Genomic DNA, 12,894 nt, shown 5'->3' with positions numbered 1-12,894 from the left:
TCTCACCACCGCCTCTTTCAAGGCGGCCGGGAGAGACCTCTCACCCAACGAAGCGTTCACTAGGTCCAGGAGCCAGTCGCGTGTAACCTCCCAGGATGCCAGTACAAGCCAGGAGGGACACGGGTCCAGTAAACATGTGGTAGGTCGCAGTCCTACGGATATGGATAACAAACAGGAAGAGTGACTTGATTGGATTTACAAAGGAGACCTGTTGAAGTTTTGAAAACTGATGAGAAGGAACCCACCAAAAATATATATATCAAGCTCTAGGGCTTTATTTGAAGGGATTAAAGACTGAGGTTTTAAAAAGGGAAGGAATGTGAAGTTAGCTTTTTGATCAAGGTTAAAGTAAATGTTATTTCTGGTAACCCTTAATGGATTTTTGCTGACAAGGACTGAATTACAGGGTTTTAAAGATGTGTTTATAGAAAAGTGATGAAATATGGGATGTGGAGATTGCTGCATTTTAAGAGAAGGTGATAAGTTGTTAAAATTGTCTATACATGTTATGAAAAAGTATACTTCTCAATTACAGCCATTCATTGAATGATGGCTCAAAAGTGCAACAGTCTAGGCAAATGTGACTTGCAACTTGTTCTTGAAGTTATGACTATTTCACCAACTCCATGGTCACATGATTACAACTTGAGCGCTTGGCAACTGGCAATGTATTTATGATGATTACAGCATCTTCAGGTCATGTGATTGTGATTTGTGATCTTTCTGGCCAACTGCTGGAAACCAAATTTACCTGGGGAAGCCCTCTTCTCTTAATGACCACATGGTTCACTTAACTAGTGGTGTACTTAATGACTGTAGTAAAAATGGTCACAAAATCAAGTCCAATAACATGGGGACTATTGACTGAGCCATGGTGGCACAGTGGTTAGAGTGCAGTACTGCAGGCTACTTCTGCTGCCTGTTGGCTGCCTGCAGTTTGGCAGTTCAAATCTCACCAGGCTCAAGGTTGACTCAGCCTTCCATCCTTCCAAGGTGGGTAAAATGAGGACCAAAATTGTTGGAGGCAATATGCTGACTCTGTAAACAACTTAAGAGAGAGTGGTGTATAAGTCTAAGTGCTATTGCTATTGCATCGCTTAGTGACCAAAATTCCAGTACCAATTGTGCTTGTAAATCGAGCACTACCTCAATTTATTGATCTATTTTCCAATTATGAATTATTGTTTTACTCTTTTGAAATCTTAGAACCTGTTGTTTCTAATTTGTCAGGAATGTACAACCAGATCCACACCTTTACTGTTGAGTTCAAACTAGCTTTATTGTTCTATGCCTAATTCACAGGAATCTCCCCAAACTGGCAGGTTTTTCAAGAAAGACAATATAAGGCTCACAGGCATTGTTGAGGGGTGGGGGAATGGAAGGTCAGAGCTCTGCCACTTGTGTTGATGCAATGAGTCCAGACTAATTTCCTGCTGGAGTCTTTCTCCTTACTGGGACGGTTCATCTCCAACAAATTATAGCCAAAAATGTATTGTATTTCCAGGACTGAAGGCAGTTAGATACTTTGGATGAAATTGGGAAAGGAATTTGGGATTTCATGAGAATTTGTTTCATTGTTAATGATTCTTCAAAAACCTTTGAGAGTCACGAGAAGAATGCCAATATATTCAGAAAACTCCATATGGATGACTCTGAATCTTTATCAACATACTCAAATAAACATTTGGTATGTTCTCATTTTGACCAGATGTATTGCATCGTCAGACATTCCTATGATATATGGGAAGATATCTAGATATATGGGAAGATATCTAGATATATGGGAAGATATCTAGATATATGGGAAGATATCTAGGGAAGAAAATAGTAAGTTAGCACCTGACTACCCTAGACGAGTTCAAATCACCAGGACCGGCAGGAACTGGCAGATGAGATCTCAGAACCACTGAACTATATCTTTCAGAGATCCTGGAGCACAGGGGAACTACCAGAGTACTGGAAAAGAGCTGATGTGGTTCCCATCTTCAAAAAAGGGAAAAAAACAGATCCAGGAAACTACAGACCCATCAGCTTGACCTCAATACCAGGAAAGATTCTGGAAAAGATAATCAAGCAACGAATTAGCAAACACCTAGAAGCAAAAAAAGTAAACCAAAAGCCCAACACGGGTTTGTCAAAAACAGATCATGCCAGACTAATCTTATTGCATTCTTTGATAATGTGAAAAAATTAGTGGACCAGAGGAATGCCGTCGATATAGTTTACTTGGACTTCAGTAAGGCATTTGATAAGATAGACCAGTGATGGCGAACCTATGGCACGCGTTCCACAGGTCAGGGCACACGAGGCGCTGCCCTGTTAGCTAGCCAGCGCGCTGGCCAGCTGAGTTCACCCTTTTTAAAAGCCATTTTCGCCCTCCCCAAGGTCCAGAGGCTTTATAGGAGCCTGGGGAGGACAAAAACAGCCTCCCCTGCCCCCCCCCCGGAAGCCCCCCGGAGGCGTCAGGGAAGCCTCCGGACAGTCCCTGAAGTCTTCGGAGCGCTCAAAATGACCCTCCGAGCAAACCGGAAGTCACTTACGGTTTGCTCGGAGGATCGTTTTGAGCTCTCCGAAAGCTTCAGAGACTGTCCGGAGGCTTCCCTGACGCCTCCGGAAGATGTCCGGGGGGGCGGGGGGCTGTTTTCGCCCTCCCCAGGCTCTTATAAAGCCTCTGGAGGCTGGGGAGGGCGAACAAAGCATGTAAAAATGGGAGGGGGAGCGCCTGTAGTGCACACATGCGCACTGGGGGTCGCGCATTGCATTATGGGTGCGGCACGCCTGCACACGACCCCCCCCTGCACTCCCCCCACTTATGGCACGCGAGCCAAAAAAGGTTCGCCATTGCTGAGATAGACCATAACCTACTACTAGATAAAGTAGAAGAATGTGGGTTAGACAGCATCACCACCAGATGGATTCGTAATTGGCTGACCAGCCACACTCATCGTGTAGTCCTCAATGGAACTACATCTTCATGGAGGGAAGTATGCAGTGGAGTACCCCAAAGCTCTGTTTTGGACCCAGTACTCTTCAACATCTTCATCAATGATTTGGATGAAGGAATAAATGGGGAACTCATCAAATTTGCAGATGACAACAAGCTGGCAGGAATAGCCAACACTCCAGAAGATAGGCTAAAGATACAGAAGGATCTTGACAAACTTGAACATTGGGCACTATCTAATAAAATGAAATTCAATGGTGAAAAGAGTAAGATTCTACATTTACGCAACAAAAACGAAATGCACAGGTACAGTATAGGTGGTACCTTCCTCAACAATAGTAACTGTGAAAGGGATCTTGGAGGCCTAGTGGACAAACATTTAAATATGAGCCAGCAGTGTGCAGCAGCTGCCAAAAAAGCCAACACAGTTCTAGGTTGCATAAACAGAAGGATAGAATCAAGCTCACGTGAAGTGTTAATACCACTTTATAATGCCTTGGTAAGGCCACACTTGGAATACTGCATCCAGTTTTGGTCACCACAATGTAGAAAAGATGTGGAGACTCTAGAAAGAGTGCAGAGAAGAGCAACAAAGATGATTAGGGGACTGGAGACAAAAACATGAAGAATGGTTTCCAAGGCACCTGAGGGTAGAACAAGAGGCAATGGGTGGAAACTAATCAAGGAGAGAAGCAACATAGAACTGAGGAGAAATTTCCTGACAGTTAGAACAATTAATCAGTGGAACAGCTTGCCTCCAGAAGTTGTGAATGCCCCAACACTGGAAGTCTTTAAGAAGATGTTGGATAGTCATTTGTCTGAAACGGTATAGGGTTTCCTGCCTAGGCAGGGGGTTGGACTAGAAGACCTCCAAGGTCCCTTCCAACTCTCCTATTGTATTGTATTGCATTGTAAATAGATATATAGTTTTCTTAAAACTAAGCTGACAAATCAAGTTTTGTTAGTTATTAAATAATTTTATTAAAGTAAATATTTAATAATTCACAAGTTTGGAATGGAGAATTGTGCTATTCACCATGTCTATTGCTCTCTGGTTTTTAAAAAGTTTGGAAATACACCAGTGTACCAGATACCAAAAGCTGGTTTGGCAAAATGTGTGAATTTTGCCTGAACTGGATGTCCCTCAAAGAACAATATGATTTTGTATGGCCAAACTTCAATTTGTTGTTTAAAAACGGAGTTGAATACATATTGTGTGTCTATGTGTGTAAGCAGTTTTTTATTTAGTTCTTTTTCTTATATGTTCCATTTTGGGGTTTTCTTTTGTTCTATTAAAGCATTAGAATATAAAGTTAATATAACAAGTTTCTCTTTTTTTTTTCTTTTTTGCACAACTAACATGGAAAAAACTACTAAACATTATAGAATATGAAGTTATTACATGCCACAATTACATATGCATAATATATTTTATATTCTGTCTTTACAAGTGGCAGATTGATTTGCTTATGATCAAGCCCATCAAAATGTTTTGAGGGATGTGAAAGTTTATGTAATACTTTCCCTTTCTTTTGCTGTTATATTTTTTAGTAATATTTGTTTTTCAGTAATATTTGTTCTTCAAGGTATATGGGTTGTTCAGCATTTTCCACTTCTGTTAGGTCGGAATTTAGAATGTTATTTTCTTTTCCAGGACTTAGGCTTTTTAAGCCACCATTAATTTAACTCCAAATCAGTGACCTAGCTATGTTGCTGAAAAATTATACAAGTATTACAAATTGATAACTAAATAAGTAATTCTCTGCTCAAAAAGTTAAGACAATCACCAATTGTCCTTATTTTGCCAAAAAATATGTTATTAGTTATGCTACTGTCTTCTAAATCTAAATAATGATTTGTTTTATGCAATCATTTTAAAATTATGTTTTTTTTCATCCTGCAGACGTTCCATCTTCAGATCAACCTGATTTGTTTCTAAAGAAACTTCAGCAGTGCTGTGTAATTTTTGACTTCATGGACACACTATCAGATCTTAAAATGAAAGAATACAAACGTTCAACTCTTAATGAACTTGTGGATTACATTACAATAAGCAGAGGGTGTTTGACTGAGCAGACTTACCCTGAAGTAGTTAGAATGGTAAGTTATTCTTTTAGAAAACCATAAATGCTTTACAGATACCATTATTTGGTAAACAGGCTTAATGTGAATATTACATTTCGGTTAGTATTCCACCTTAGTCTTTTCTAATACAAAATAAGAAAGGCATTTAAATTGTAGTTGTTCTTAATTTCAGATAAATAATATGCCTAATAGAAGAAGTGGGGGAATATAAAGGCATATTTTATTCTTAGCTTATTTATATCCATGACTGTTTTGTTAATTTGCTACATTCAGAAAGATGTTATGCTTTATTTAAACACTACGTAGTATTTTGATTATTTTAGGAAAAAATAATGTTCATCTATGAGGTTAAGAAATTTTCTGTACCGGCTATAGTTATAAATCAGCCTTTTTAAAGTGTGGTTTCAATTGCCTCTTGTATTATTATTTTGATTTGCAAAGTAGTGAGATTTCATTAGACTGATCTCCAGGTAACCAAAAATAATCTTGATTGCTGTACAATAGTTAACAATTTGGGACCTGAAATCATTTCTAGATACTTAAGGGGCTACTAACTGGAAGTGCTTTAATAAAGCCATTGCTTTATACCAGATTTGGCTGGTACAAAAGCTATTCATTTTTCTGAAAAAGGGCATCCCTAGCCAGAAATATTCATATAGTGGTAATTTGTAGACTCAGTCTTTAGTGAACTGTATGTGGGATTAACTTTGAAACATATTATTTTGTGAATGCAATCCACTACTTCTCTACAAGGAAAAAGATCACTTGGAAAAATAATAGCATGTGTTATTTTCTGTATGGACTGGCACATATTAGTTGTTACATCTTCCCTGATTTTAATGATGAACAGCTCTTTTGATGCTAGGCCAGTATCACTATGTTGCTGTTACTGGTATCTGCTAAGTCACCTCTCTAACTGCAGATGTTCTTCAGAAAACTTTTTACATTAGAAGAACAAAAGTGTGTGCGTAACTCAGAATCTCATCTCTCCTACATTATTTTTTCCCCAAAGTTATGTTGCATGCAGCAGATTTTAACAAATACTTTGTATGTAATTTGAACATATATTATAAGATTCTTTGTGTTTTTCATAGAAAGGAGGAATTTTTAAATAGAATTATAGAAAAAAAAATTCTGTCTAATCCAGAAATAACTTGAAATAAGATGAAGTTGGATATCTTTATTTTGGAAAAAATTAAAATATAAAGTCCATTGAATTGATGGGAAAGTGAATCTGTGAGATACAGGTATTATCTACAGGAATGTAGATAACCAAGATATTAACTTATTTTCCTTGGCCATTTTTTGATGATGGTTTGGTATTTTTTGACTCATTGAAAAAAAGAAATATTCTTTTTACCTGATTTTTTAATCATATAAATTGCTAATAAATACAGTTTTCTTGTTATAGCATTCACTTTTTCTCCATGTTAATATGATTTGGCATCATCTAAATAGTGAAAAAGATCTAAAAGCAAAGAAAATAGTAAAAGAAGTCATGTGCAATAAATACTTGTTTCAACTAGAATATACATGCACCTATATACATCTGCTCCCTATGTAACTAAATGCTTATTATATAGACCAGAATAGCAGTTTTGGGTTCAGAGACCACAATATAACTTCTGTTCTGCCTGTGGCCCACAAGATCTTTTGTTAATGTGTATTGTCGCTGGAAAGATACTCAAAATGTTCAGCCCTTTTACTTGTTTAGGTTTTAATTTTCAGATGGGAATGGAGGGATTTACTTAATGTAAAACTTGTATACACATTAATCAGACCTTCCAAAATTAATTAAAAATTGCAATAATAAAAATTGGTAGTTTTCCTACAGTTTCAGTAGTATGTTATCTTTGAGATTGTATATAATGCAGGAGGCATTATACTTAAAATTTTAATTTAATGATTATACTTTGTATGTAAAGTCTGTACATAAAGAATGCTTTGCCTTTTATGGAATTTTCTGGTAGAGGGTCACCATATTTTTATACCAATTGGTTGTACTTGGTCTTTGAATACTATATAGATAGTTCTCCACTTACAGCCACAACTGAGCCCTTTCCCAATTTTACAACCTTTTTTACTGTGATTGTTAAGCAAATTAAATTGGTAATTAAATTAAAATGGCTTCCCTCATTGACTTTGCTTTTTGGAAGTTAGCTAGGAAGATCAACATTGTAATTACATGACTGCAGAACTCTGCAGCCATGGTAAACACAAGCTGGTTGCCAAACACCCAAATTAGCGTTGCACGACTTTGGCGGCGTTATAATAGTCATAATTTTGAGGATAAATCATGTTACTTTTTCCAGCACTGTTATAACTCTGAACAATTAAACAAACGGTTGTAAGTGAAGGACTGACTATATTTTAAAAAATGCCAAGTTGGATCAGAATAAATTGAATCGAAAATCATTAACAGTTGAGTTAAAACAACTCAATTAATATAGTTTCTCCTCAGTTAATAATTTTCCTCTTCTTTTAAGGATTCTAATTTGGTAAAAACCTTTAGGAGCTTGGGGCTCATGTTGAAAGTTTTTGGTGGCTTCATGTGTGCTAGCAACTACAGGCTATGCATTTTGCTTCGTTGTATAACTAATAACTTTTTCTAGCACAGTCATAAGTCTGAGCCATCAACCATTTGAGGTGGATGTCAAAATGTTAGCATCTTATAAATATTAATCCTGTAAACAGTATACTTATCATTTGATTTCTGGTGTGTCAATTGACAAACATTCCTATGAGAGATTATTGGAAGAAATGTCCTTCTGGGTTCGGCTCCAAGTGGGGGAAAAGACACTGGAGACATGGAGGCTGCTTGGAAAGAGGGTTTTAATGGTGGAGAGGACCACATGACCTGAGTCCTGAACAGAAAAGGTGATCACATGCTTCAATGTTGGTGGAGAAGAACAGAAGGAATGGGAAGGGGAGAGAAGAGAAGAGACTGAAGAAGGGCTTGCAGGGCTTTTTATAATCTGTTCCCACCTATCTGTTTCCTGTTCCTGTGTAAGAAATGTATTCTGATTGGTTGTCAAACTCACATGGGCTTCCATCATTTGGCTTTGGGAATTGCAGTCTAAACTTCCAGTGGGAGACACTCTTTTCCGCCAGGACGTGATAAAAATCATTGCAGCAGCCCAGTACTCGGCCAATGCCTCATTTAATGCGGCGAATTTCGCCTCCAGGGCGCTGGCTTCTAATGTCACATCTTGGTGCCTTCTTTGGCTTTGTCACTGGCAGGCCGACCTGAAAGCTAAGTGGAAGCTAGCTTCTGCACCCTTCAAGAGGTCAAAACTGTTTGGAGTTGCAGTTTTGTATATTATTTGACAAATAATATACTGGATTGATGATATGAGAATTTGTTTGAAATGAGTTGATAATTTGTGATCTTACATACATTTGAAAGTGAGGCCTATGGAAGTGATGCACAAAAACATTACAACCAAATGACATGCTGTATGTGATTGAAGAAGGTTCTATGTGTTATTTGTTGTCTGTCTTTGTCTGATCAAAAAAGAAAATATTCTTTTTTAAAAAAAACAAGAAATGGTATACAAAGATTTTTGGGTTTGTGGAAATACCACCCCAAGAAAATAGAAATTAAGAGCGGGAAGAGACACCTGCAGCAATAGAAAAAGAAAGGAGGAGAGGAAAAGGAGGGAAGGAAGAGAGAAGGTGAGGAGAGGAAGATGGAAGGGGGGAGGAGAGAAGGAGATAGGGTAAGAAGGGGAAGAGGTAGAGAGAAGTAGGGGAGAGGTAAGGGAAGAAGGAAGGGAAAGGAGAGGAGGAAAGAAGAAAGTAGAGAAGGGAGAGGGAGAGAAAGAAAAAGAGGAGAGGAGATGAGAAGAAGAGGAGGGAAGGAAGATAGTGAGCAAGAGAGGAAGATGGAAGGGAGAAGGAGAGAGGGTAGGAAAGAGAGGAGGAGGGGAGAGGTAAGGGAAAAAGGAAGGGAAAGAGAAGGAAGGAAGTAGAGGAGGGAGAGAGAAAAGGAAAGGAGAAGAAGGTGGTGTCAAAATAGGCGAGGGATGGTAAACAAAACAACCCGAATGGAATATTACAATTCTATAAATGGAATGACAAATGTATTAGAATTATGAATGTTAAAAAAAAGAATAATAATTATGTGAATGTATATATGTATGTATGAATGCATATGTATGTGTGTGTGTGTGTGTGTGTGTGTGTATAAGAAGCAAGACCGCAAATCCACTCCCTACTTCAGGAGGGAGTCCTTTCTTGCGAACGACTCCTTTAATTCTTCCTCAGGCAACAGACCCTTCAATCAACCTTTTGCAGACAGGTCCCAGGACAGGCAGTCCTTTCGGGACAGGGGTATGCAGCAATACTCTTATCGCAGACCCGGCCGTGATGGGGCCTCCAACAGACCCTTCCGCAAGTCCAAATTACCACCAGGGGAACCCTCTCATTGGGGGACAACTTCAACTCTTTGTCGCCCAATGGGAGCACACCTCAGAGGACGCCTGGGTTCTGCAGACCGTGAGAGAAGGACCCTCTCTAGAGTTCGTTTCTCGTCCCCCCAGGAATTTCATCCGATGCCCCACCCCCTCTTGTCCAATGAAGAGAGAGCTCATGAACCAGGAGATCCATCACTTTCTGGAGATCAATGCCGTACAGCAGGTACCATCCGACCAGGAGAGGACGTGGTTCCTCCTCCCCCATCAGAGATCCAACAGAAGCAACTTTCTCATGAAGGTCCCACTTCCTCTGACCGTGAAGAGATCCCTCAGGTGGTGGCTCTCAGCAGCCTTGTTAAAGGGACATCTCTTCAAAGAGCTAGAGAGAGTAATGATCACAACGGACGCCAGCCTTCTCGGCTGGGCCGCGCACATGGGACATCGCGTGACTCAGGGCAAGTGGTCTCCAGCCGAAGCGGCCTGCAACATCAACTGGCTAGAGCTGCGGGCAGCAAGACTCGCCCTACGTCATTTCCAGCAGGACATTCTACACCAGCATGTACTATTAATGATGGACAATGTGGCCATCAAGGCACATATAAATTGCCAGGGCAGTACAAGGTCCAGGAGGCTCATGGCAGAAGCAAAGGCCCTGGGTAGGTGGGTGGAGCGTCACATCGAATCCATCTGCTCCAATCACATCTCGGGGGTGGGCAACACCCAGGCAGACTGATTGAGCAGGATCACCATAGACAATGCAGAATGGCGGTTACACCTGTTCCCGTTCTGCCAGTTGTCCTGCAGATTCGGCATCCCCCGTAATCAACCTGTTTGCCACCTGCAAGAACACGCAACTCCAGCAATTCTTCTCCTGCTTCCACTCGCCGGGGGCGGAAGGGACGGATGCCCTCGGCTGCAGATGGCCTCAGGGACTGTTGTACGTGTTTCCTCTGCCCCCCCCTTCTGCCACAAGTGATTCGCAAAACCATTGCGGAGAGGCCGGAGGTGCTTCTGGTAGTGCCCCACTGGCCTCGCTGGTACTGGTATGCCGACCTCGCCAGCCTCTCGGTGTCCAGCCCATGGTGAATCCCTCCGGGCCAGGTCTCCCTCAGCCAGGGGGCTATCATCCATCCGGATCCCCAGTGGCTCCAGTTGGCCGTCTGGCACTTGAGAGGGACCTCCTGAGGAGGGATGGCCTGTCAGAAGAGGTGATACGTACCATCCAAGCATCCAGGCGACCCTCGAAAACCATAATTTATGATGCCATGTTGGCTACCTTCGCCAGAAGATGCGATGAGCTCCACATCGATCCAGTCACAGCACCAGTCCCCCTCATATTGGACATTTTACCGGGGGGCTTGATAGGGGGCTTTCTCCCAACACTCTTTGCCATCAGGTCGCCACGCTATCCACTGTGTGGTCTGGAGGCTCAGATCAGCCCCTCAACAAACAACCAAAGGTCCACTGTTTCCTTAAGGGCGCCTCAAACTTACGTCCCCCCTATCGTCCATCGGGACCTGACCTGGCAGTTATTGGTTGTTCTACAAGCACTCTCTTCAGGTCCTTTCGAGCCTCTGCTTGCGTCTTCCCCATGGCATCTCACGCTTAAGACAGTTTTCCTTGTCGCAATAACATCTGCATGGAGAATATCCGAACTGGAGCCCTATCTGTCGAGAGGACTTACGTATCATACATCTGGAAAGAGTTGTGCTTCGTTTGGATCCGGCCTTTGTTCCAAAAGTCAACACATGATTTCACAGGGCGTAGAAGATAATTTTGCCGAACTTTTGCCCTCGCCCTAGACACCTGAGGGAACGAGTCTGGCATACTCTAGATGTCAGACGGGCCCTGCGTAGGTACATTAAAGCTGAATTCCACAGTTCCGAGGCCCTTTTCGTGTTGTTCCAGCCAGGGTCCATGGGACGAAAAGTAACATTTCCCACCATCGGCAGATGGCTAAGAACGTGCATCGTGGCTCCATATGAACACCAGTCCAAGGCGTTCCATCAACATATCACTGCTTACTCGATGAGGAGTGCTGCTACCACCGCCGCCTGGGCAACTCAGGCTACAATAGATGAAATCTGCAGAGTGGCAACGTGGTCAAACCCATCACCCTTTGTCAGAAACTATAAATTGGACATGTTTGCTTCAGCCGAGGCATCATTCGACAGGTGGGTTCTGCAGGGGGTTGTTTCCATGACCGAATCCCAGGACAGACCTTCTTCCCATCCCTGTGACAGTTAACTTGGATATGTCCCATGGTTGGACTCTCCAATTACCTCAGTCCTAGGGCAACTAGGCTAATTTAACCCATGCTTGGATTCTCCCGCAGCGCACAGAAAAGGACCCTTCAGTAAGCCAATGGTCATTTTTACAGAATGTTTAAAATGTTATTTTCATAAATTAAGTTTTGATTATTGCTCATGTAACACATGATGAGGATATTTCTCCCTTTACCTGAAATTATCTCCAGAAATCTTAATTTTTCACTCTTTTGTCTGTGATTGGCAATATTAAGTAGAAAAGTAGAAGTCTTTCCCTAGCCATTTCCCCCCTTTTTCTTGCATCATGTACCAGTGTTTTCCCTAAAATAAGACCTGTCTTACATATTTTTTGTCACCAAAAAGGCACCAGGTCTTATTTTCAGGGGGAAGATGTCATCCACTGACTCAACTCACTTATGCGCGTTGCCCCAGGCCTCTTTTTTCACTATCAGAGGCCTTCAGGAACTTCTTCATCCAGCAAGGCCAGTAAGTCTTTCTTGAAAGGCTCTGCAGCCAATAACAGAGTTCCAAATCGATCCGGACCTCTGTTATCAACTACAGAGCCCTTCAGGAAAGCCTTGCCAGCTGCAGCAAAAGAAATGGGTCAAGGTGTGCGAGGCCTGGCTGAAACTATCTGAAGTTAAGTAGTAGGACAGCTCCACACACACACCCATCTCCACCCTAGCTTACTTTTATCTATTCATCCTGGAGTGGGTGGGGTCTTAATTTGGGCTTGTTTTGAGGAGTAGGACTTATATTGGGTGCATGTGTAAAAATTGAGCTAGGACTTACTTTCTGAGTAGGTCATATTTTCGGGGAAACATTATCTAAACTTACTTTCTTGATAGTTTAAAATAGAGTTTATTTCTGTTCCTCAGAAGCATGCCTCACTGTCGATTCTTAATTTTGAAGTGGGGAGGGAAATTTAAGGACATACAATTCAGATTAGATATATGACTTCTGTAGAAAGTGTAATCCTTTCTATAACAGAGGATAATATGTTCTGGTTTGCAGAATATCTGATCATTATTCTTTCAAGTGATTATCAATATCATTTTTCTCAGCTTTAATAATTTTCTTAATTTTTAATATGTTTTTACAAATTAGAGTTGTCTTGATTACTATGATAAGGGCCAGCATTAATAGCAACAGCACTTAGACTTATATACCGCTTCACAGTGCT

General features: G+C 41.1%; 1 protein-coding gene across 2 annotated transcripts in view; it reads left to right on the top strand.

The window, feature by feature from the left end:
- The window catches only part of PPP2R5E (protein phosphatase 2 regulatory subunit B'epsilon), a 75,106-nt gene that overhangs the window by 40,386 nt on the left and 21,826 nt on the right, over nt 1-12,894 (top strand). For both annotated transcript variants that reach the window (XM_081935611.1, XM_081935610.1), the window contains exon 3: nt 4,848-5,044. In XM_081935611.1, the coding sequence (XP_081791737.1) occupies nt 4,848-5,044 (197 nt within the window). The remainder of the gene's footprint in view (nt 1-4,847; nt 5,045-12,894) is intronic.

The sequence above is a fragment of the Natrix helvetica genome (genome assembly GCF_964273705.1).
Source record: "Natrix helvetica genome assembly, chromosome: 1".
NCBI classification, from domain to species: domain Eukaryota; kingdom Metazoa; phylum Chordata; class Lepidosauria; order Squamata; family Natricidae; genus Natrix; species Natrix helvetica.
Note: the sequence above shows the minus strand (reverse complement) of the source record. Positions and strands in the feature narration are given on the sequence as shown.